This window comes from Mastomys coucha, unplaced genomic scaffold, assembly GCF_008632895.1.
Source record: "Mastomys coucha isolate ucsf_1 unplaced genomic scaffold, UCSF_Mcou_1 pScaffold7, whole genome shotgun sequence".
Classification (NCBI taxonomy): domain Eukaryota; kingdom Metazoa; phylum Chordata; class Mammalia; order Rodentia; family Muridae; genus Mastomys; species Mastomys coucha.
This window is the reverse complement of record NW_022196913.1, coordinates 106162907-106187591: the sequence shown is the minus strand read 5'-3', so window position 1 is coordinate 106187591 and position 24685 is coordinate 106162907. Positions and strand designations below refer to the sequence as shown.

Below are 24685 nucleotides of genomic sequence, written 5' to 3'. Positions count from 1 at the left end.
CTCCTCCTCCTTCTCCTCCTCCTTCTCCTCCTCCTTCTTCTTCTTCTTCTTTTGTTTTTTTGAGACAGGGTTTCTCTGTGTAGCCCTGGCTGTCCTAGAACTCACTCTATAGACCAAGCTGGTCTTGAACTCAGAAATCTACCTGCCTCTGCCTCTCAAGTGCTGGGATTAAAGCATGTGCCACCACTGCCCGCCTTTATTTATTTATTTTATTTTATTTTATTTTATTTTATTTTTTTGGTTTTTTTGAGACAGGGTTTCTCTGTGTAGCCTTGGCTGTCCTGGAACACACTCTGTAGACCAGGCTGGTCTCGAACTCAGAAATCCGCCTGCCTATGCCTCCCAAGTGCTGGCATTAAAGATGTGTGCCACCACCGCCCAGCTATTTATTTATTTTTAATTTTTTTTTTTTTTACTTTTGTAGAAAGTCTTGCAAGAGACATATGTATATTTGACTATTTCATAATCAGATCGCGTAAAACTACTTCAAGAAGACATTTGGGCATATTACTAGAAAATCTCTATTTTCATATAAACACACACACACACACACACACACACATACACACATACACACATACACACATACACACACACTTAAATCTGTTAGGTGAATAAGAAAACAAATGTGTTGCATGGAGGTCCTACAGTAAGATGCCCCTCAGGACCTGCTGACTCTGCTGGACAGAGTCAGGGTTACAACTAGCACCTCTCAGTAAGCAATGCACTGTGTATCAATCTCAGGTGCTACCAAGATTATCCCAGTGGAGGCTGGGCCCCCCGAAACAGGAGCACCCCCTCCTGAGACTACTGCAGCAGACCTGGTGCCGCGGAGAGGGTACCAAGAATACGCCATCCAGCAGACCCCATATGAGCAGCCCATGAAGTCAAGCAGGTGAGTTGCCCTGTGGGCTCTAGATAAAGGTGGGCTGCAAGTACCATGCACACAGAGCAGGGGAGATCTTACATCTGCTGGCCTGGGTTCTAGTCATGACCTTATCTATAGGGTCTTGACCCATTAGCTTAGCTGAAGACTCCACCCCCACCCCCAACCCCTAACCCCCGACCATCCTGCCCTAGCGTAGAGTTCTAGTAGAGTTCTTCTTCAGAGACCAAAGCAGAACAGTGTACCCTAAGAACTGAGCACACACTTGTCTTCACATTTTACCCAGTCAAATCCTTCAACTAGGAAAAGGTACAAACGGTAGATACCATGAGAATATCTACCTTTCAATACAACCTTCATGGTGGGAGCTGCAGGAACCAATCATTCTTTCTAGATTCCACTACCACTGTTAGGTCACTGCATATATTTGGTATTTTTTCATGATATACTGATATATATATATATATATGTATATATATATATATACATACATATGTATATATAATATACTAATATAAATATGTCTCATTTTTTCAAATAGAAAATACTAAAAATACTGTTTTTTCCTTTAAAAACTTGCTGAACCTTGAAAAAAATCTTTCAGTTTTAGTACATATTAAAAATATTGGTAACTGTGCAGTGGTGGTGCATGCCTTTTAATTCTAGCACTTGGGAACAGAGGCAGGTGTTTCAAGGCCAGCCTGGTGTACAAAGCACGTTCCAAGATAGCCAGGAATCTTGACATCTCCCCCAAATTGTCATCTTCTTATATGTTTCTATTATAATTTAAATGATTTAAAAAAAAAAAAAACCTTATGTAGCCCAGGCTGTTCTGAAACCCATAATTTTCATGTCTCATGCTTCCTATATATATAGAGGCATGTGCCACACTGCCCAGGTCGAATAACCATGCTTTGCTGTGATAGACGAGCAGTGACTCACACTGTGGGGCATTCACCTTCCCAAGCTCCTTCAAGATTTCCTGAAGTACACATTGCTCCAAGTGAAACTGTTTCCTCAGGGAATGTGTACTTAAAAGTTAAATGGACCAAAACCTGCCCCTCAGCCTGGAACGTGGGACATTTATTGCTTTCTTGGTAAGTCTTAGCTGGATATGGCCCCATTGAAGTTAGTGGACAAATAGATGAGCAGGCTCTGAACACAAAGTATGTGTCTATGTGAGAGGCTTCAAGGCTATTTCTATCCTTAACTATTGTGAAAAATGGGCGTGAAGGTGTTACTTCCTTCAACTGAGTGTCCCGTTGTTCTTTATATTCCTAGAGGTAGAGTCACTGTGTGTGACCTTTGAATAGTCTTCAGCAGTACCCCTCTCACCAAATAGCAAACATTGCAGTAAGGTAACTCAGAAAGCATTCTGTCCCCGTCACAGCAATGTGAACTGGTACTCAGTCAGCACTTAGGGCTCCAGCGAGAAACCTAATGGGGCCGGCCTCACACTGTCATGAGCTGTAGCACCTTCTGTCAAAGCAGGTCTCTCAGGGCCCCGCTACTTATCTGATAATATAAAAACAAAGAGCAAGAGTCTCGTAAGACCATTTAAGTCTCTCAACAGAGAGGAGATACTGAGATTTGCTTACTTAATTAATATCATGAGTCTAAGGCTTTTTTCTTCGGTGTTCTTTGTAAAATGTCTCACCTTCAGGACGCCTTTGTCATTTGGGAAGCATCCAAATTACTTTCTGTAAAGAAGCTTAGGCGTCGCTCACACACAGGTGAAGTAGTAACTTCCAGATTTGAATATTGTAATTTCATTGTGTGAATTGTACTCTTTAGTATTTATGGACTGTAGTCCACTTAAGTGCTTTAAATTTAAAGAGACAGTTGTATGAATCCCCCCATCAATACAGACCTTATATCTGTGGTAGGCATAGTTTAATGGGGCTAATTAATAGCACTGCATGGTTATTACTGTGTCATAAATCCTTCTTGGCTAGCTTAGATATACCTTCCAGAGGAAGCAGCAGTTGCCAGAGGTTCATTCTCTCTTGCTTTCTTGATTTCCCTCAGTGTTCTTATTCCTGGTGCATGCTCCCGTACTCCAGTGCCTGCAGTTTTGGTGGCAGGAGTAGCCCCTCTGAAAGAGCCTATTCTAAGTGCACAGTCACACTGTATAGGGGTTGCTGGGCACAAGAGACTTCATGCCATAGGGGGATGAGGAAAGGTGAGCATCCTCCATAGGCCATGGGCTCCTTGGTCAAGTCACTAAGCAACTCTTTGCTGTTGGACAGATGTTTAGTTTCCTTCTGTATAAAATGGGGAAATGTCTGATGAAAGTGGGAATTAAATAGTCAGCATGGGGTTAGTTGTAAGCACTCAATGATTATTAGTGAGAATCTCTGTATTTCATCTAGTATATTCTTGCCCCATTGAAAGAGGCAGGCTTCATGAGGCAGGCCATGCTTTTATTCATCACTGTATATGTGAAATCTAACACATGCCCACAACATGCTGTCTTGTCTAGTCCATTGGAACTGTTTATTTAATGTCATATGAAGTTAATAAAGGCAGTGCTGTTTTCCCCACCTGAGCTCTAACCCAGCAATGGTGAAAGAGGACAGTTAGTACTGAGTAAGTCAGCAACTATGTATGAGAGCTTCAGGAGAGAGGAGTGTGGTTCATATCAGTGGTGAGCTTGCCTAGCAACCCACTCTCCTACCTAAGACCTGGACCAGCACTGGCTGATCTCACTGCCGTCTAGCAAACCGTAGGTCTTCCTCCAAATGCATTACCGTCCATCTGTTTTCTCCTGTTCTGGGTAGAAAGGAGGCCATGGAGAAAGGCCAAGGGTCTTACTCTTCAAGAGTGACTTCCCTATGCAAGCTTTCAAAGAGAACGAGATCAGACAGTTAATGGAATGAGTAGGCAGGTGTGGATTATCAAATTTGCTGAATAAGCTCATTGTGTCTAGTCTCCTGGAGGCTGGATTTGCTCCTGTTCATGTGTCCCAGAATGAACTCCGCTTTGAAGCGTATCCAGTGTCCATGCTTGTATGAGTCGCACTCCGTTTCTGTCCGCTTTGAAGCATATCCAGTGTCCATGCTTGTATGAGTCACACTCCGTTTCTGTCTCCTTCTTTTGCTACCCCCTTTCCTGTTCAGATGTAGCGAGTGTTCTCAGTAACCTTTGTTGCCTTAGAAGTGTCTTCTTTTCAACACATACATTGCTGGACTCCCTTCTATAGTTTTTGCCCCGCAAAGGCCAGCACCCTCTTTCCTCATTGTCTGTGCCTATTCTATTCCGATCCACAAGTCTTACTTGCTGAATGAATAAATATCACCCCTTTGTCCTGTTCCCTGTAGCTGACTGCACAGGCTTGGTAGTTAGTTCATTGGAAAGTTTCTTGGTCTCCAGAAGTTAATGGTGCTGTCTTCCATCCCTAGGTTAGGTCCCACCCAGCTGAAGATCTTCACTTGTGAGTACTGCAATAAGGTGTTTAAGTTCAAGCACTCGCTGCAGGCCCACCTGAGGATCCACACTAACGAGAAGCCATACAAGTGCTCCCAGTGCAGCTATGCCAGTGCCATCAAGGCCAACCTCAACGTTCACTTGCGCAAGCACACTGGAGAGAAGTTCGCCTGTGACTATTGCTCCTTCACCTGCCTCAGCAAGGGCCACCTCAAGGTGCACATCGAGCGGGTACACAAGAAAATCAAACAGCATTGCCGCTTCTGCAAGAAGAAGTACTCAGATGTCAAGAACCTTATCAAACACATCCGGGACATGCATGACCCGCAGGAAAAGAAGGTCAAGGAGGCCTTAGACGAGCTCCGCCTAATGACGAGGGAGGGCAAGCGGCAGCTGCTCTACGACTGCCACATCTGCGAGCGCAAGTTCAAGAATGAGCTAGACCGAGACCGCCACATGCTGGTTCATGGGGACAAGTGGCCCTTTGCATGCGAACTCTGTGGCCATGGGGCTACTAAGTACCAGGCCCTGGAACTGCATGTCCGAAAGCATCCCTTTGTGTATGTCTGTGCTATATGTCTCAAGAAGTTTGTCAGCTCCATCAGGCTGCGCGCCCATATCCGAGAGGTGCATGGGGCGGCCCAGGAGACCTTGGTATTTACCAGCTCCATCAACCAGAGTTTCTGCCTCCTGGAGCCGGGTGGGGACATCCAGCAGGAAGCCTTGGGGGACCAGCTACAGCTGGCAGCTGAGGAATTTGTGTGTCCAGAAATTGATGTACACAAAGAGGAGGCTTGTCCTGGGGAAGCTCAGCCTGAGGTGGGGCTGAGGGAGTTGGAGGCCCCTGGAGACACACATGCCCCACCTGTGCCCTTGGCCACCCCCCAGAGTGAAAGTGTTCCCCTGTCCCCCTGCAAACTAGAAACCACTGTGGTCTCCTCTGACCTCAACTCTCTTGGAGTGGTTTCAGATGATTTTTTACTGAAAAATGATACCTCCTCTGCTGAGCCTCATGCTACTGCCAGGGCAACCTCGGACACACAGCATCGAAACTCAGCCCAGCCTCAGGGTGAAGAAGTCACAATGCTGCTGGCCAAGGCCAAAAGTGCTGGACCAGACCCAGAGAGCCCTCCGGGTGGAGGGCAGAACATGGTCAGTCTGCCAGCCAGTGAATCTGACTCTAACAGGTGTCTCAGGGCAAACCCAGCAGAGGCCTCAGACCTCCTTCCTACAGTGGCTGATGGAAGGGACCTTAGTGCGTGCCAGCCTGACTCCTGCACACCGTCCTCTGAGCACCACCCTGGCAGCACAGCATTCATGAAGGTCCTGGACAGTCTCCAGAAGAAGCAGATGAACACCAGTCTTTGCGAGCGGATCCGGAAGGTTTATGGAGACCTGGAGTGTGAATACTGCGGTAAGGAAAGGCTGGGCCGGTCAGGCGTGCCTTTGAGTGGAGCTTTCCTTCCGAGCAGCCCTGGCCATTCCTCTTATGCTATCCTCACCTGGATTCCATTTGAGCTCGTGTTGCTTTGCAGAGAACACCTCCTCCCTGAGCCGCCCTCCTCTGTGATAGATAGGAGCAATGAGCCCATGTCAGAAGTCACAGTCGGAGCCTTCCAGGAGTCAGCTGGGATGATGCACCGCTGACCGTGTTGGGGGCCATGTTGGGGGCTGCACACAACTCCTACCACCTTCTGACCAAGAAGAATCATTCTTCTGGCTCTCAGTTGTGGCTCTATCAACTGGGTAGAGAGGGTAGGAGACTGGCTGCAGCTCTGTATAGGGAGGCCCAAGCAGCTCCCTTCTAACTGGCAGTGGACCCTCAGTGTGGGAGCTCCCGGACAGGCCTAGAGTGTGGCCCATAGCCCAGAGTGTCAAGAGGACTAGGAGGCTCTTGGCTTTGTACATTTGCAGGGCAGTGTCTGACAGAATTGGTTCTCCTTTCTCTTTTCCTGGCCCTAACACCATGTGAAAGCTGGTGGTATCTTAATACTTAAATACTGCCAGTTTTGAAAAGTAATTTCCTGGCAGAAATGTGGTGGAGAGTGTGAAGGGCATACAAGATAAAGGAGATAAATATGGTAGTTTAAGGATGATAATTTAAAAAAAAAATCAAATTTAATAGAAAAGAAACTTCCTTGTTCTCACGTGAAAATATTTTTTTAGGCAAACTTTTTTGGTACCAAGTGCATTTTGACATGCATGTCCGCACCCACACCCGGGAACATCTGTATTATTGCTCCCAGTGTCACTATTCTTCCATCACCAAAAACTGCCTTAAACGCCATGTAATTCAGAAACACAGTAACATCTTGCTGAAGTGTCCCACTGACGGCTGTGACTACTCGACTCCAGATAAATATAAGCTGCAGGCCCATCTTAAAGTTCACACAGAGCTGGTAAGTAGCAAGCCCAAACGGCAGCCCCCACCTCCCCCTGGGTACCCATTGCTCTCTCCCATTTCTGCATATAGAGCTATCATACCCCTGCTGCAGGGGTGTACACACCCTGCCCCTCCAGACATCGAGGGGCCTCCTCCTGCCTCTTGATGCCTCAAAGAGCTTTCCCCTACCCTGACTAGACTGAACAAATTGCATTCTCTGCGCATACTTTTAGCATCTGAGAGAGTCTACAGAAGAGCGATCTGCAGAGTGGAAATGAAGCAAAGGTTTCGTAAATGGCATTTTTAAGTCTTATTAACAACAGGAATAATAATAGCTGCCCATGAGTGTTGTTGGGGGATTAAACTGGATGATTGAATGGGATTAGGTGATTATACCAGGTACACTGTTGTCACATTAGCATGACATTCATTATAAACATCAACAAAATCTAGGAAGCTTTGATTTAAGAAGTGACATGTTTATCCAAGGTACCATTAACAGCATGATGGTCACGTCTGGTTCAATAGTGGTTGATCCCATAATGATGCAATGAGTGAATTTTTTTTTCTTTTTTTTCTTTTTTTCTTTTTTCTTTTTGGCAAGGTCTAGTCTGATGAGAAGAGGTTGACACTCCTGAGAATGATTTAAGACTTCTTAGCATAATAAAAATGCCACACCTGGGGCTTGTATGGCTCTGTCTTATGTAGACAGCACAAAAGGAAGCTTCAGAAATCAGAAGAGTTTGACTTTCTGGTATAAGAATCACTAACAGTCAGGTTTGTCATCAAGGTGCATTTGGGGTGTTTCGAGGTATGAGGAGATCAAAGCACGTTGGGGTAGGCTCCAGTACCATCTGCCACATCACCATAGGCTCTGTGGCCTCAGACAGTTCACTTGTCATGTCTGACAGCTGCTACCTTTTATATAAAATATACACTTAAAAGTCTGTCTTGTTCTGTTGCTGTGAAGACACACCATAACCAAGGCATCTCTTAAAAGACAAAGCATTTAGTTGGGGGCCTTCTTACACTTTACACCATCATGGCAGGAAGGGGGCGTACAGGTAGACCCTGGAACAGAAGTTGAGAACTACAGTCTGATGTGTAGGCAGAGAGAGAAACTCTGGGCTTTAAAATCACACTGCCCATTCCCAGTGACACACTTCCTCCAATCCTTTTGTAGGCCAAGTTTCCTAATCCTTTCAAATAGTTCTGGGACCACCCTTCAAATCTATGAGCCTGTAGGAGGCTGTTCACATTCAAACCATCATAAAGTCCATTATGTCCATACTCATTCATGCACACTCATGTGCACTGGTACATATCAGCATGGATGCACACATATATACATCTATGCATTTATATACACATCTATGTATATTTGTGTATTCCTATTTTCTTAAAATATCATCATCTTCCTCCTTCTTCAGTGGGCATGTGGTTTATCAACTTTTCTGTCATTACAGTTAGATTGGCACTGAGCCTGAGGAAGAGTGAGTCCAGCGTTAGAATATGTTCTTGTGAGGAGAAGCTTAGAGTGTGGTATTGGAGGCTATGAATGCAGAAGGATGGATTGAACCCTCACTCCGCTACTTACCTTGTGTTTGGTATGAGTAATGTAACTACTCTGTGTTTACTTGAGAGGTGAGGGTGAGGCGCAGGAGGACATGAAGTGTCTGGTGTGGACTATTGTTCTGAAGCTCTCTGTGTTTACTTGAGAGGTGAGGGAGGCGCAGGAGGCCATGAAGTGTCTGGTGTGGACTATTGTTCTGAAGCTCGCTGTGTTTACTTGAGAGGTGAGGGAGGCGCAGGAGGACATGAAGTGTCTGGTGTGGGCTATTGTTTTGAAGCTCGCTGCTTTGGACTTCGAGCTTTTGAACCCAGGCAAAATGGGTGACAACAACTAAGCCATTGTTCACTGAAAAACTGACTGCGTGGCCTAGGGCTGCCACTCGTTCCACATGAAGAATTTTCCCTGTTAGTTGTGAATGTCCTGGGGTTGCTGGTCTAGGCTGGTTATTTTCTTCCTCAGATGCTGATGCTCAGTCTCTTGACCACATCCCTGAGTGCTAGAGTCATTAGGCAGCATCAGGAATATGCGGCTGATGTCTTTAGTCTTGACTGTGTGTGCTTTTATGAACAGTGGCTGTAGATACTATCCTCTGAGTGTAACAGTCATCACAGAACATCATTCATCAGAACAGCTGGTGCTAACTGCAGCGGCCCTCTGAGATTAGTGACATTGACTGTTGATGTTCTCTTATAGAAACAGGGGCATAGAGAGGGTCTTTGGATCCTTACCTGATCACAGTTACTCTCTCCTGTACCCTGCAGCTAGCTGTGTATAATTCTGCCCTAATTACACATATCTGTGGAGATCTTTGGGGGATGCTAGAGTGTGTGAATTGTGTTTGTGTGTGTGTGTGTGTGTGTGTGTGTGGGAGTGTTAACTGGAATACTTGGAACTCCATCTGTTTAGTTAGCTGTCATTAGTTCTGAGGTGAGATTTTTCTCCTTTGGGGTAACCCTTCTCTCACCTGTGTTGGATAAGAAAGTCCAATAAACTCACTGGTTCCCCAGGTTAGTCTCTGACAGACATGCACTTTGCTTTGTCATTGGATCCCTGTAAAGAATGGATAAGCATTAGTCTGTGTCTCCCCAGGAAATGTCACGCAGTACTGACATTCTACTTTTCTACTTTCCTGGTGATGAATGTGGTTGCAACTTCTTTCCCAGCACTGATCTCACCTCTAGCAACATGTAAGAAGCTCTGGGAAGATCAACCTTGGGGCAGAAAGCTACTGGTTTGATCTTGCAGTCCCTTCCTTGTATTTTTACTTAATTCCCAAGTCCCCTCTAGGAGTTAGCAATTATTTCCTCCTCTGTGAAAAGTCTGGTGTCTAAGTCTCTGTCATGTAATACTTGGTCTGTGGTTATGGCATGAGTGAGGGCTGGCAGATTTCATTCTATGGTCTTATCACAGTTCGATGCTGTTCATTGGCTGCAGGCAGGTCAGCAATGTTAGTGATAAATCTCTTGGACATCTTCTGAAAGAGTGTGGCAGAGGTGGACTATGGCCCAGGTAGGGAGTGGAGACAATACTTTTTTGTTTGTTAACTTTTCTTCTTCTCTCATACATTACATCCAGATGTCAGTTTTCCCTGCCTCCACTCTTCCTCTTCCCTCCCCCAGCCTCTCCTCTCTCTAGATCAACTGCTCTTTTGTTTCCCTTAAAAAAAAAAAGGGCCTCCCAGGGATAACCCCATGGCCTAACAATATACAGTAAGACTGGGCACTCTTAAGGTACATAACTTGCTGCTGCTTCTGAAGTGGGAGGCCTTGGCCTCTTCATGCTAGCTTGTGGACATCAGATACAAGTGAGACTGTCCCTTCCTACAAGGAGCACTCTGCCTTCTATGGGATGACTAGGTCAACAGTAGAAAGAGAAGGCTAGTAGGTCAACACACTGCTTTCCCTAGACACCCCAAGAGGTTGTGGAGTGTGATTGTGAGGTTGAGAATATTTGGGCCAGAGGGGGAGAGGGGGGAGAGGAAAATGACCATTTAAACCTGGGCAGAGACTTCTGAGACTACTCTGATTCCATGCCTGAACACTTGTTCCGGATGTGCGGGACTGGATGCCTTGGCAGTGAAGGGGACTTCCTTGAAAACCTCCAGCCTTTGAGTCTGCATGAGATTTGTCTTTTGAGCCTGATGTAACTTATTTCTGTCCTGCGGCTGAGGATGCCACACAGGGACAAATCTTCTTCCCTTCATGTAGACACTGTTGACCTGATAATGAAGGTGTTAGTGCTAAAATACTTCACATCTGCAGGGAAGGTTGTTTTTAAGCTGTTCTATTGATTTGTGATGTGCACGAGGTATAATTTATCCTTTTACAATGTGAAGTTTAGTAGAATTTAGTCTATACACCATTATGTAGCCATCAGCAACTTTAGAAGCGTCTGTTGTCCCATAGGAAGGCTTTCCTGTCTGCTGTCACCACTCCCTTCTCTGTCCCTAGACACTTTGTATGTCCATGGACATTTTACATAAAAGGATCACGAAATGTGTGTGACTAGTATCCTTCTTTATCTAAGTGATAGCAGGCTTCCTGTTCTACTCTTTCTTTATAGTTGGGCAACACTCCCTTGTGTGGAGTTTCCCTCACTCTCTGACTTGATGAACATTTGAAGCGCAGTTTTAGTGGTGAGCACATCAGGGTGGAGCTTTCAGTTGATGCTCTTACATTCATAGTACTTGAGCTAATACTTGGTGAAATTGGTCCAGTAACACAGGCATCTTAACTTTCAGAAATTAAGTGGTAATTGTTCCTTTAAAAGGTTTTCAAAACTTTGAAGCATCTAAGGAGAAGGTGCCCATATTCTCCATCCTTCCCATATCTGCCAAGCCTTCCATCCATGTTTAGTGACTTATCCTCACCAGCTACCTGTCTTTACTATTGCTGACACACTCATATCATCACTGCCAAGGGATAGATAACATTGGAGATTTGGAGCTGAGGACAGAGGCCTAGCACTCCAAGACCTCCTGCTGACTGCATGTCATTCAGAGACTTCCAGGGAGATTGGGTGAACTTGCTGGTGATGTAGAAACATCTTACATTACTGTAGTCCAGCTGAGGACATCAGTCATATCAGCATCTACTGGGACATGGAATGATACTGTTCTTACTAGGAAACCATGGGAAACCTGCTGCTGGGACTTGATTTTCTTATATGCACTCTTGAAGAGGGCATCAGATGTGTTATAATGTTGGCCAAAGTATCACTTTTGTTTTAGTATTCTGCTTTGAACACAAATTCCCATGAAAAACAAATTAAAACACCATCCCTACCTCCAGATGAGCCTACATATCCTGGCATACTCTGGTTGTATTAGCATGCAGAGATAATCTAGCAAATTGCTGGTTTCTGTGACCTTCATAGTATCTCCCAGCTAAGAACACATCTAAGAATCAAGAAGAAGGGGAAGAATGCAGTTTCTTCCCACGCCTCTTCCTTCTCATTACTGAGGACAGGGCACCAGGTTGTAGTGAGGGAGTGCAGTCATCACTCCATGCGAACTGGTCCAGGTCATAGGACATTTTGAGGATGCTTGAAATCCTCATGTAAAATGGTATACATCTTCATGCCCTTCTTGTTGCTGTGATAAAACACCAACAAAAACAACTGTAGAAGTATTAAAACTCTGTGAAAAGGAGACTTGGGGAAACAAGGCTCCCAAGGCAAGTGAGCCTTGGGTTCTGGTACTCATTTCACTTCCACATTGGTCTTGATGAGTTTTGTGTAAAGCACGTAGGCTCTTTGAGCCTCGGTTGTCTCCCTTGTAAACTTGAGACAAAGTACTTCCCTCAGTTTTCAAGGCTAGGGTGATTCAATCAGAGTAGTGAAGGGCACGATCCCCAGATCATGATCCATTAGAGGGTGGTGCAAGCATCTGACTGAGCCATGTCTATCTTAGTAGACTAAGATATAGTTCACCCCCCCACAGGACAAGTATCACTTCTAGAGGGTGTTAAGTGTTTGAATGTCAGTGAGTATTAGTATTGTGGGGTGCAGTGGGGAATGAAGGGAGTGGAAGCTGTTAAGTGCCTGGGTTCCTGGGTCCCTATTAAATAAGTGTGTAAGCTCTTGACCTAAGTGATTTAACTGGTGACCTCCCTGAACCTCAGTGTCACAGTAGCATTTGTTAGGAGTGAGACTCCTGGCCTCCTTGCTGTGGGCTCTGGGAATTTATTACTCAAAGAAGGCCCCCTGATTCTCTTTTGTATTCTTCTCCAGAGGCCTCTGAGGGGTCTATTAGGAAGCTGTATCCCAAGCCTGAGTGTTGGTTTGAATGTTTTGAAGGGGCATACCCTTACCCTTCAACCTCTCTTAGTCCATGCCCAGGAATGAGGTCACTAGTGTCCACATCCAAGATTGCCCTGGGAACATAGTGTGGTGATGTTGATGAGGACCTGGCATGGTCCCATGCATGTGGGGATGCCCTGGTAACTGCTGTCTTTACCATTAGCCCATCCTCCTCATCCCTTCAGTGAGAATGCTAGCAGTAAGAGTAGTGGTGTATTCATCTAGCATCCAGTGGGTTCTCAGGAAGTGTTCGGAATACTTGGCCCTGATCCTAGAGAAGCACACAGACTTGTTTTGTTTGGTACTTGCTAAATGAGTACTTTTTGGAGAAGCTAAAATTATAAGTTGCCTAGAAGCACTGACAACTGAAAAGAAGCTACTTTCCATATCTCTCCAGACATAAATGGGTATACCTGGTCAGGGCGTATTCCTGTGAACAGAGGAAAACGCAGTAACTGAAATGTGGTTGTAAGACTGTGATCACGTGTCACAAACCACGCTTGATTCTTCGTTACTCCTCAGGCTCTCCAAGCTTCCTGTGTGGAGAGCCATCTTCCTCTGGGAAAACAGAACTGTGTTTGGCAGACTGAAAGCTTTTTCTCTGCAACCCTAAATCCAGCACATTCTGGTATCGTGTCCCTATCTGTCATAACGCGAGTGTCACCTTCCTACTTCTTGCTGTGGTTTCTGCATCCCTGCATGGGTCGGTGGGCTCTCCATGGTATTGTCAGATAATTTGCAAGTCACAGATCTGCGTCCTTTGTTTCCAGCACAGATTCTGGTACATAACCGGTACTGTGGCTGTGACCTATTCCTGAAAAATCATTCAAGAACGAGTGCCAACTTTTAGGGCTTGATGTTAGTGTTTGATAGGGGGATATAGGAATGTGTCTCTCACTTAGTGGGGGAATTCATTTTGATCTTCTCTAGCCTGTGTGGGCCTCAGAACTTTCCACTTCTTTGGAGGCCAGTATTATCTGCCAGGGATGCACAGGTCAGATGAGGTCACCTGCCTGATAAGCTAGGCTCCTAGCCTCAGCCAAGGGCCTCTCCTGCATCTCTTGCCATGGCTGCAGTCTCATGCTGACACCCATTTCTTTCTAGGGCACAAATGGCTTTGAAGGCATCTCTGTTGGAGCAAACAGACTCCAAAGGCTGGGCTCTTAGCCTCCCTGTGGCTAGCTTTCTTGTGTTCCCTGCCTTTGCCAGGGGCTCTTTTAGCTATAGTCCTTTTTAAGTTTGCTGAGTGTGTTTTTGGTGTTTGAGTTTCATCTGCAGCAAAATCTGAGGTTTTAAAAAAGAAGTAAATGAATCCTAAGAGTCTGCGCTTCTCCCAGCCCCCTCTCCCACTCTCTGTTTCCTGACAATCTTCAAAGACATCAAGAAATGGGGCCCATGATAAGCTCTAAGATAAATTGCTTTCAGACTATCAGGGATTAAAAGAAGAAAAATCAAACTGCAAGGACTCAGGGGAGATCAGTGTAAACTCCTTCAAAGCTCTTCTGAATGCTTCCATCAGCTCTGATGACAAGGGCGGCTAGGACGGAGGTGGGAGGGCGCCTCCCGAATGCCAGAGGGATATCACGAATTTCTCTAAAATGGCAATGTGAACCCAGTGTCAAGGACAGTGTGTGTGTGGGGTAACAGGAACACATTGAGAAACCCCAAGGCCATGTTGTCATGGGAGGTCAGTGGCACTGGCTGTCCATACAGCTCATAGCAAGATCTTACGTGTGTGTGTGTGTGTGTGTGTGTGTGTGTGTGTGTGTGTGTGTATACGTGTGTTTTATTATGTATTTTGATCTTACTCACCTCAGATTCCTCTCTCTCTAACCCCTCCCAGGTTTCCTCCCCACCTCCTAATGAAGCCATCACCTTTAAATAGCTCATTAATTAGGGTCAGGGCCTCCTGCATTCATTCTCCCCCCTCTTCTTCCTAGAATGTTGACTGGCTTAGTCTTGTGTTCATTTCTCTAGGCCTCCTTTTCTGAATCTACAATGTAAACATGAATTGTAATTTTTTAATGGGTACATGAGTGAATCTCAGTCACATGTGAAAGTGTTTCGAGTGGTGAGGACATCATATACTGTCGGATCATCAAGCAGCCCCGCAGTGTATGGTAGAGCTTCTTGGCTGTCCTGTCTATCTTCTAAGAGTTCTTTCATCAGAATCTTCCACGGGCTGTGTAGGGCTAGGTTTGGTTGCTGTATATTATGTGCTTGGAAGGATGTGCTGGATGTCTGTTTTTGATGCAGCTTTTGCTTCTGGTTGTTGAGGGGCAGTAGTATTGATGATGATTGTGATAATGTCCATGGTGATGGTTGTGTTGACAGTGTTAATAGAGGAGGAAGCCATGTTGATGATGGTTGTGGTTGGTGGTGGTTTTGGTGATGGTGTTTGATAATGGTGATGACGGTGGTAGTAGTGGTGATGGGGTTTGGTGAAGGTGGTAATGGTGTATGCTGGTAATGGTGGTGGTGATGATTGTTTTTGTCGATGATGATAAAAGTTATTCTTCTACAGAACTTAGACTTAAGATAGTTAATTGTTTTTTGTTTGTTTGTTTTCTTTTTCTATTAAGGACAAAAGGAGTTATTCTTGTCCTGTATGTGAAAAATCTTTTTCAGAAGACCGATTGATAAAGTCACATATCAAGACTAATCATCCAGGTAAAGTTATGAATTTAAATAGCAGATTAATTTTTAAATACTTCTGTTTATTTTAAAATATAATACTATAGTAAGCATTACCAGCTTAGAATGAAGAGGGAGGCTTGAATGAATTCAGTATTTGAAATGTTCTTGCCTTGGGGGAGCCCTGTGTTGGTCTTGCTCTACCCTATACTATGGTAGGTATGCTGACCACCGTCCCTCCAGGAGATGTCAGTTTTTCTACCATGTGATCTTTCTACCTTATTGCCAGACTCCATTGTCATATTAAGTAGAGCAGGCAGAGCGGACCTGGGTTCTCTGTGTTACTTAAGTAAGTAGCAAGCAAAGTATACCTCCTTCTCAATCCTTGTCTCTTTTTGTTTACAAATTTGTATGTGCCCTTGATAGAAGAGAATGGACTAGTCTGTGAAGAGCAAAGGGCTCTGACAGTTTTAGCTAGGGACACAGTGAGCCTCGAACCTTTGTCAGTGTGGGAGTGCATGGCTCATGTCATTGGCTGTGTAACTCCAGCGTGAGCTGACAACAGCATTTAAGAGCACTGACCTTTGATCATGAATACAGAATTACACAAGGAACCTCATTTGTTCAACTCTCAGCTTCCACATGCTTCTCCTCCATTTCCAACCTCTTTGCATGTATCCGTCCATGAGCTTTCTTTCTAGAATATTTTAAAGTTTATCTCATTTAATTTTCCTATGAAAGACTTTACAGGCTATCTCAATAAGTAAAGGTTTTTAGCATGACCTCTGTGTGATGTATAAAAAGCAGTCCTAACCACAATTCTTACTGCATCCTAGGATATTATGTATGGCTGTTTAAAGTATCCCAAATTGATCTATGATTTTTTTTTTTTGTACAGTTTGTTTGAATCAAGCTGCAGTATTTCATTATTTAGCACTTTACATTACTTACATTCCTTGTAGTCTGTTGAGTCCCCAGTCTGCTGTCTGTTTTCCATGCCAGTGTCTTCTGGGAGAAACTGAGTTACTTTTCCTGTGAAAAGCCTGTGTGTCACACTTGTCTGGTCATTGCTTTGCAATGTTTTCTCTGTTCTTCACACTGTAGGTTAACAGGTTCTTAGATCACAGCTTGATCAGATTCAAGTTTAGCTTTTTCAGTAAACACACTGTCTCATGACACCAAGGAGGCACTTGATGGACATTTCTTAGGTATGCAGGTGCTCCACTGAAGTTTATTAACCTCTCACCTGAAGAGCAAAGTGCCTTGTCCCCTTTGATTACCACCCTGCTTTTTTGACAGAGGTCTCCATGAATACCATTTCTGAGGTTCTTGGGAGAAGAGTCCAGCTCAAAGGGCTAATTGGAAAGCGAGCCATGAAATGCCCATATTGTGATTTCTATTTCATGAAGAATGGCTCAGACCTTCAGCGGCACATCTGGGCTCATGAGGGTGAGTTGTCTTTCCATCTGGAACATCTATTTAATTTTGTGCTGTGTGCATTATTTTGGGACTACATAAGAAGGAAATTTACCTTTACATACCCTGCTGTTGGGATTTCTTTAGCATGTAGATATATGACTCTTAGCCAGTGGAGATCAGAGGTTAAGACCATGACTTAAATTGCAGTTGTGGTTAATAGAGGTGTTTCCCATCTTCAAGTTCTGGTTACAACTGTAGTGAATTAGATCACCATACTTTGCTTACTGGTTAACTAGTGTCCTGAGAACAGGAAAGCCCATATGTTCTCTGGGCAGTTGCAATGCCTACTACTATCCTCTGTATGTAACTGGCATTGAAGCACAATGGAACTATGAAGAATTGGCAGTAAAGAGGGCAGTGGATGGCCTGACATTTTGGCAGTGTGGAGGGAGCATCACTGTTTATACTATAGAGAGGGGAGTGGAAAGTGGAAGGGTCAAGTAGAAATGTAGCAGTCCAGAGAAGCATAGGGGCTGCTGTGCTCCAGGGGCCTGACCAGGAATGGAAGTGTTGGACAGCCACTTGCCAAGATTCTGACAAGTTAGAAGTCAAGAGTCTTCTGTCATTGACCTCATTCTTTGCCGCTAGAGGAGAATGTTTCCCTCCTGGGAATGAGGAAGGTGCAAGCAGCAAGTGCCCTGTTAGTCCTGTGTATTAGTTCCTTTCTGCTTGTCAGGAGCCTGACCACTATAGGCAGGACTATAACGTCAGAGAAAGACAAATGGCCAAGTATTTTGCATAATCTACTATCAGTGGCAGGGCCCAGGGGAGGAACTGTTGGGCAGAGAGACCCCCATGTCAGTGAAGGGAGAAGGCAGTGGAACTGAGGCGCAATGCGGAGACTGCAGCAGGCTTTCTTGTTTGCCAGCACTTTCTAAGCACTGTGGGCTCAGGCAGTGTACTTTCGGCTTGTTCGTGCATTCAGAGACTTGCAAGCCAGGTTAGTTTTTACCAGCGATGAACACGAGGCACAGAAAGTTAATAAGTGCTCGTGTTGCACAGCCAACAAGTGGTGGGAACTGGGATTTGGACCCATGCTGCGTGATTCTAAAGCCCTGTTCTTTACATCTTTACTGACTCTTATTAAGAGAAAGTGGTGCCTCCCTTGTGGAAAGAAAGGAGGAGTTGACAGTGGTGATGAGATAAATACCTAAATGTTATTTTCGGAGTGCATTGAAGAAATTCAGTGCTAGGAGTTTTCTCAGTAGAGAAGGGGGCAGAAACTTTGGCGTGGAGCTTGGTTTAGAGTGGTGCTCATGGGAATCATCGGAGAGTGGTTAGAGACAGAACTAAGAACCTGACACTGATGCAAATCCAGGGAGGTGGCAGCCTGAGGATCATAAATCTGTTCCCCTGGGTGATGATGCTTGCACAGCAGACGGAGGTCTGGAGTGGGAGAGCATGGTGCAGGCTTCCCTCTCTATGTATCCAATGCAGGATGGAACAAACATCCCATCTTCCCGTCGCTTGCCCTAAAAAACGCCTACAGACTACCTTAAGGTCTGCTGCAGGCATCAGTGAGATGGTCTCCAACATTCCTCAGAAGAAGGCTCAGTGTGTGTCCAGGCTTAATGTATAGCCAACACTATGCACTCACAGGAGATGGGGTATTAATATTCCATACTGAGGTTTTGGAAGAAATCTCTTATTTTGAAAACCTTCTGAATTCTGATAAAGGTTTAGGAAATGAAAGGCTGCTGTTTTATGTTGGAGTGTCATGGCCTGCTCTTTTTCACTTGTCTATGAATTTCTCTATAATGATGGAATTATAAAGGATAAAGAAAAGCTTACTTACCCACATTACAGTATTCGGGAGTCTTTGGAGCTAATCACTGCAATTGCACTGTAAGTATTCTTTCTCCCAGCTCACTCCCAAAATAAAACATGGAACAAGAGCAACAGTAGGCAAATGCAAGAGATAAGCATGAAGACTAACAAGAAGGGGCAACATAGAGATAAGTCCTGGGTGCCGTCCACAGTCATAGGTGTTGATCACATTCGAGAAACTTCATTCACATGGCAGGCAGGTACTCACAGATTGTAATAGTTTAAAGAGGTCAGGAAATGCATTTGAGATGAACCACGACAGCTGTTCACATACTGGCTGGGTGGGTGGAAACAAGACAAGTGGAGTAGGCACAATAGCTTGGGAATAGTTCAGTGTGAGTCATTGGCACGCAGAACATCCAGTGTTGTGTGACTCTGTTTATGTTATGAATGGAAATATTCTTCCAGACTTGACCCTGAGTGCCTGATCCCATTGAGTTTTGCAAAGAGTGGTGTGATCTCTAATTTTCTTTAGTTTAACTCAGTTCAGTTGGATTTAGTGACTGCTGCGTAAGTTGAGCAGTGTTTGCCTTCAGGGAGTTACCAGACTGTAGGGAGAGAAGAGATGATCAACTCACTGTGAAATGCAAGATATTTCATCAGGAGGGAGCTGTAGGATTGTAGAAAGTTGATAGGCAACTAGAAATGTCAGAAAGCACAGGCTTGGGGACCCTGACTTCTGCTGTATTTCTGTAAGGTGGAACAAGATGAGATAGGCCAGAAATGGGAAGTGTGGACATGTTGGGAGTAAGCAAGTGTATTGCTTTGTTCAGATGGATGCTTTATATTGTGTGAACTGTTCGTCTGGATCCCCACCCATGTGTGCACAGACACGTGTAAATGTACAGTTATACATTTCTCCTTGGTAGGTGTGAAGCCCTTCAAATGTTCTTTATGTGAATATGCAACACGTAGCAAGAGCAACCTCAAGGCTCATATGAATCGTCACAGCACTGAGAAGACCCACCTCTGTGACATGTGTGGCAAGAAATTCAAGTCCAAGGGAACACTGAAAAGTCATAAGCTCCTTCACACATCTGATGGTGAGTTGCTAAGCCCCAATGGCTTGTAAGTGTATGGCTGGAAGCTGGTATGCCAAGGCCAACAGAGACTGTCCAATCGCGTGTAGCAGGAAAGCACTATAGCTTGTAGGATGTACACTCTGAAAGAGCACACGGTCCTATCCGCTGTCTTTATAACTTCTGACTAGGGCTAAGCTGTGCTTCCCTTCAACATGCTCTGTGTACACCCTTTTGGGATATGTGAGTATGTTTTGTAAGCAGGGAGAGGTAGACTGCTGGAGGAAGTAAGCTGTTAGTGTTTGATTCTAGAAGTTTCTATCCTCTTTAGCCTGATTGTAAGGATAACTGTGGTGGCACCTGGCCTGATTTTTTTTGAGGTGATGTTTTTACATCAAAGCTACTTCAGGCTTTTTACTGTTAGGGCTTAGCCTAAAATATAAACAGTATGAATTCCTATATGCATGAGCCATGAAGGTGGGTTCTAGGTGCAACGAGGTCATAAGGATCATTTCCTGTTTCAAAAGGTCATCATCTAGGTGGTACAGTACAAGAGCAGGTATGTATTTGAAGCTGTGTCTAGATATGGAGAGCTCAGAAGCCTGAGGATCAAGGGTCAGGCACAGACCATCCATACCATCTTCTGGTATGGGCTTCACAGAGGAAAGACATTGAGAAACACAGGCAGCCAAACTATATAAGATCTTATAAAATTTTCATTTAATTAGAAACCTCAGTTGGTGGGAGGTACTTGTGAATGCTCCATGTTATAAGGTTAATAAAATTCTTAATATATTGTTATTGTAGCATAATTAGACATAAGAATTAGGGTTCACTGAACAGATTAAAGTAAGTTCCATGGTGATTCTAATTCTGCAGCTTAAGAGATGATGTATCTGTCATATCTAGCTTTTTTGGATGTATGTCCTGGGAGTAAGTCCTGCTGGGTGTGAGAGCTGGTTCCTTGGCAAGAATCAGACTGAGTTTGAGGGGCTTAGTGGGAAAGGCTGAATGCTTGGTCGTGACTCATCAGAACTAGAGTCAGGGACTTGGGGGATGTTAAACCAAGGCTATAGTCATGACTATTGAACAGTACTTTTTTAAAAAAGAAAAGTAGCCGTAATCACGATGCAAAATATGCAGAGTTGGGTGTGCTCAAGTTGTAGAGTACTTGCCTCAAATGGATGAGACCTTAGATTCAATCACTAAGCAGACAGATAAACCAAGTAATATAGGCCATCACGTAGGGATAATAAAAGCACTGGTGTCATGTAGCTACTCAGGAAGGACTCACTTTCTCAGACAATGCTGATCTTGAGTTACCTGAGTCTTTTTGCAGGAGCTGTGTTCTTTATTGTGGTAGCCTGTTTCTCAATAAAGCCTGCACTCATGAATGCTATCAAGCCCCAAAGCCACGGTAGTCTCATTGTCTCCTTAGTTGTGGTAACAGCATTAGGAAGGCTCTGAAGTCTGGGTCAAGGCCATGGAAAGCCTTCTACTCAGACAGACCCTGGATAGCGGCTTTGTACATGGAGGGAAGGGATCATTGTCAGTAGTGTGGTTAAAAAGAGCAATATGGGCCAGGCAGTGGTGGCCCACACCTTTAATACCAGCACTTGGGAGGCAGAGGCAGGCGGATTTCTGAGTTCAAGGCCAGCCTGATCTATAGAGTGAGTTCCAGGACAGCCAGGGCTACACAGAGAAACCCTGTCTCGAAAAACCAAAAAGAAAAAAGAAAAAAAAAGAAAAAAAAAAGCAATATGGCCACCCTGCAAGGGGATAGCCTGGCAAATAATGTGGAGTCTTTCCCAGCAAAGCTATTGAAATTCGCAGTTTTTATTTATTTTTTTCCCAGCATTTTGGGAAATGTAAAATGTGGAGACGAGGCCTTACCATTTTCCTGGTCTCTTAGCTGTGGTGCGCGGCGATTCTCAGCAGCAAGAGGCAGGAGGATCGGCCATGTGTGGAGTGTGATGTGCCTGAGGCTTGGCTCTTTGCCCTCAGGCCTCTGTGCCTGTCTTCTGGGTTTCCCTTTGACACTTGCCTCGCACTCCTGTTTTTGAGGGCTGGCTGCTAAGCAGAGCACTCAGCTCGCCCAGCTAACCTAGCTCCAGTGATTATCTGCTGCAGCTCTCTTCAGACCACATGCCCTTAAATCCCTTTTTATTTTATTTAAAAAGCTTTGAGTTTCTCCCTCGGATGCCATATATAAGAGACAGACTTTGAAAGGGTTTTATTTCCCTCACTGATTTTTGTAATGCTGCTGTTGTATCTCGTTGGTTTCATAGAGCTCTGTGGATCTCAGTGCATCGCAGGGTTCTATAAATATTCCCCCAGGTTATCATTTGCTTTTATACCTTATGGTCTCTTTTTATAGACAGAAGTTAAAGAGCTTTGCTCATTTACATTTATCAATATTTTCCTTTATGTGTTTACCCCCTCTGAGTTCTCTGTGGGAAAAGAAACCTCTCTTGTTTCAGAATGAATTCTTTTGCCATAAGTTTTATTTATAGTTTTGTAACGTTTATGAAATTTCAGGTTCTTATGATTTCTTTTAGTGTATGTAGCATGATAGGAATCTTCATTTTCACACAGCTGTCTACTGACTCAGCATATTTATGGAGAAATTAATCCTTTCCATCTTTGTTTGCTGGGCTAGACTTTCCTCAAGATGCTGGGTTTCATTCTGAGATTTTGGGTTGTCCTGATAGCTTTTGTTTTAGGTCATTGCTTTATAAGATACTGTCTTAAGTAATGTAATTTTATCATGAATTACTCCATTCTATTTTGGTTTTGTAATGAGACTTCCAGAGCCTCACTGGATTTTTATATCTTTGTTCATGAAATGTTAGCCATGAAAGCATCCTTGCTCCTATCCCTGGCTCACCCCCACAAGCCTCGTGACCAGCCTGTAGTGAGGTCTGACCAGGCTAGCACCTGTGTTCCTGACTCATGCCCTGGGCACCCTAACGAGCTCTCAGTATTTAATCATAGAGGGGCTTCATCTCTAGCAGTAAACACGGCTTGAAAGTCTGCGGTGACCATCTGGTTTACAGCGCACTATCTTATGAAGAAGAATTGTGTTCTTTGCTTGAGAAGCTACACAGAGTAGATGGAGCTGAGAGTCTGGATTGAATGCTCTCTGCCCATTCACTGCAGGGTTACTAGGACAGGTGACTTCTCTGTTTCCATGTCATTGACCTGGGGCTAGTTACCTTCTGTTGTGGAAGACTTCTCATGCTCTCATGAGGCCACTGAGCTTCATGTTTACTTGAACTTCTTCCTGTGAGCTTCTGTGTTGTTTCTGTGGAGGCTTTCTATACAGGAATGTCCTACTCTGCTACCCAGGCCCAGCCTTGCTTAACTGACCACTTTATATATGCTTATGGAAGTCTAGATGATTGACTCCTTTAGATGCCCCCACATTCCACTGCTTAACACCAGCTCCTACACACCCTCTTTTTTGTGGGCCATGGAGATAGCCAGACAGTGTAATGAAGTAGTAAATATTTTAAGTTTTCTGCCATGTTTTCAACTTCTGCTCTTAGTCTTACAAACCCAATTGAAAATGTAGAAAAACAACTGTTTTTAACAGGCAGATATATCAAAGCAGGAAACAGCATGGAGTTGGCATGGGCCTTACACTGCTGGCCCCTGCTGCACCCAACTGGAGTGAATGGCTACCCATGGGCCTTACACTGCTGGCGCCTGCTGCACCCGGCTGGACTGAATGGTTACCCATTTTCAGCTGCTCTGGTGAGAAACCAGGTCAGTTTGGACAGCCTTATTCTCACTCAGAAAAGATGCGTTAGCACGCTGTCATACTCTCTTCTTCGTGAGCTAGAACTCACCCTCTACTCCACAGCTCACAGTGCCCTTTTTTGTCTGTAACACTGTCCTGTCTTGCCTCTGTTCATTTTTTTTTAATACAACATATTTGTTTCATCAGATGTATATAAAAGGAAAGGGAACAAATTCGATGATTTCCTAAAATGTGCTCCTGTGTGAAGCCGTCTCCTCTGCTCGGGTCTGACAGGGAGATAGCATCCCATGCTTTTCACCCAGCTTGCTGCCCCTTCCTTCAGGTGCTCTGAAGATGACAACTCCATTTCCAGATGGTCCCCCAGGCTGTCACCTCTGCTCTGCTAGTTTAGTCTCTGATGCTCTCTGGGCCCCTGGAAAAGTGTCTGTTGGCCTCATCACCTGGGAATTGTGACATTCTTTCTGAGGGCTTTGAGAATTCCACTCTCAGCTGGAGCCATTCAGGTCTTGGTGGTCCCTGCTTTTGTTTACACTGGCCTGCTGTAACTCAGCTCTGTCTGCTGTCCTGGTACTCCTATGTAGGTTATTCCTTAACAGGACAATACAGCATCAGGGTCCTCCCTCGGAAGTGAAAGTGGGCTTTGGTCATACTTATGCCCGATAGTTCTGCCTTTGATCATGATGGGCACCATAACCAGTTACAAAGCAGACTTTTATTTAAAATAGTTTTGGTTACTCTTCTGTAGATCAACCATAAACAACCCAAGCTTTGTTTGAAAATATACCCTACTAAATCCCAATCCTGTGTATGATAATTCAAACAAAAGGGTTTTGGCTGTGCTGGGGAATGGACAAACCACTCTCCTGTTGAACTCCAAGCCCACCCCCTCGGGCAGAATAGTTTTGAAGGCATTTGGAAAGCTAATCAAACTGCATGCACATACCAAAACCACCCATTCTTAACTGAAATGACATGAGTGGTAGGACAGTTTATACCCGTGTGCGCCGTGTGCTCTGTAACCACTGCTAAACCCTGTTGGACAGCATCTGGCTGCTAGACATATTTCAATTTCACAGATAAGATTTGAAAAATACGTATCTCAGAACTGATGAAAGAACATAGTTAATGTAGATGTGAGCATGAGCCCAGGGAAGAGAACTTGTCCTTGCCATCTCTGTTTTTCAGGGAATGCAGTGGCCTCCTTGCTGTTGATCCTCTTCTGCCCTTTGCCCTAGGGTCCTTTCTCCTGCCAGCAGCCAGTAACCCTACTGCAGCAGAGGCTAGCTCTGTCATTTTGGGTCCACAGCCCTACCTCCAATATAGCTATCCACATTCTTCTCTTCTCCTCCTCCCCTCCCCTCTTCTCCCCTGTCCTCCCCTGTCCTCCCCTCCCCAC

At 44.7% G+C, this 24685-nt stretch overlaps 1 protein-coding gene across 3 annotated transcripts in view; it reads left to right on the top strand.

The window, feature by feature from the left end:
• The window catches only part of Zfat (zinc finger and AT-hook domain containing), a 184841-nt gene that overhangs the window by 74708 nt on the left and 85448 nt on the right, over positions 1-24685 (top strand). For 2 of the 3 annotated variants that reach the window (XM_031359681.1, XM_031359680.1), the window contains exons 5-10: positions 745-895; positions 4288-5726; positions 6479-6711; positions 15150-15237; positions 16501-16650; positions 19377-19550. In XM_031359681.1, the coding sequence (XP_031215541.1) occupies positions 745-895; positions 4288-5726; positions 6479-6711; positions 15150-15237; positions 16501-16650; positions 19377-19550 (2235 nt within the window). Of the gene's footprint in view, positions 1-744; positions 896-4287; positions 5727-6478; positions 6712-15149; positions 15238-16500; positions 16651-19376; positions 19551-23121; positions 24652-24685 lie in introns of those variants that run through there. The other variant, XM_031359682.1, reaches the window with a different exon arrangement.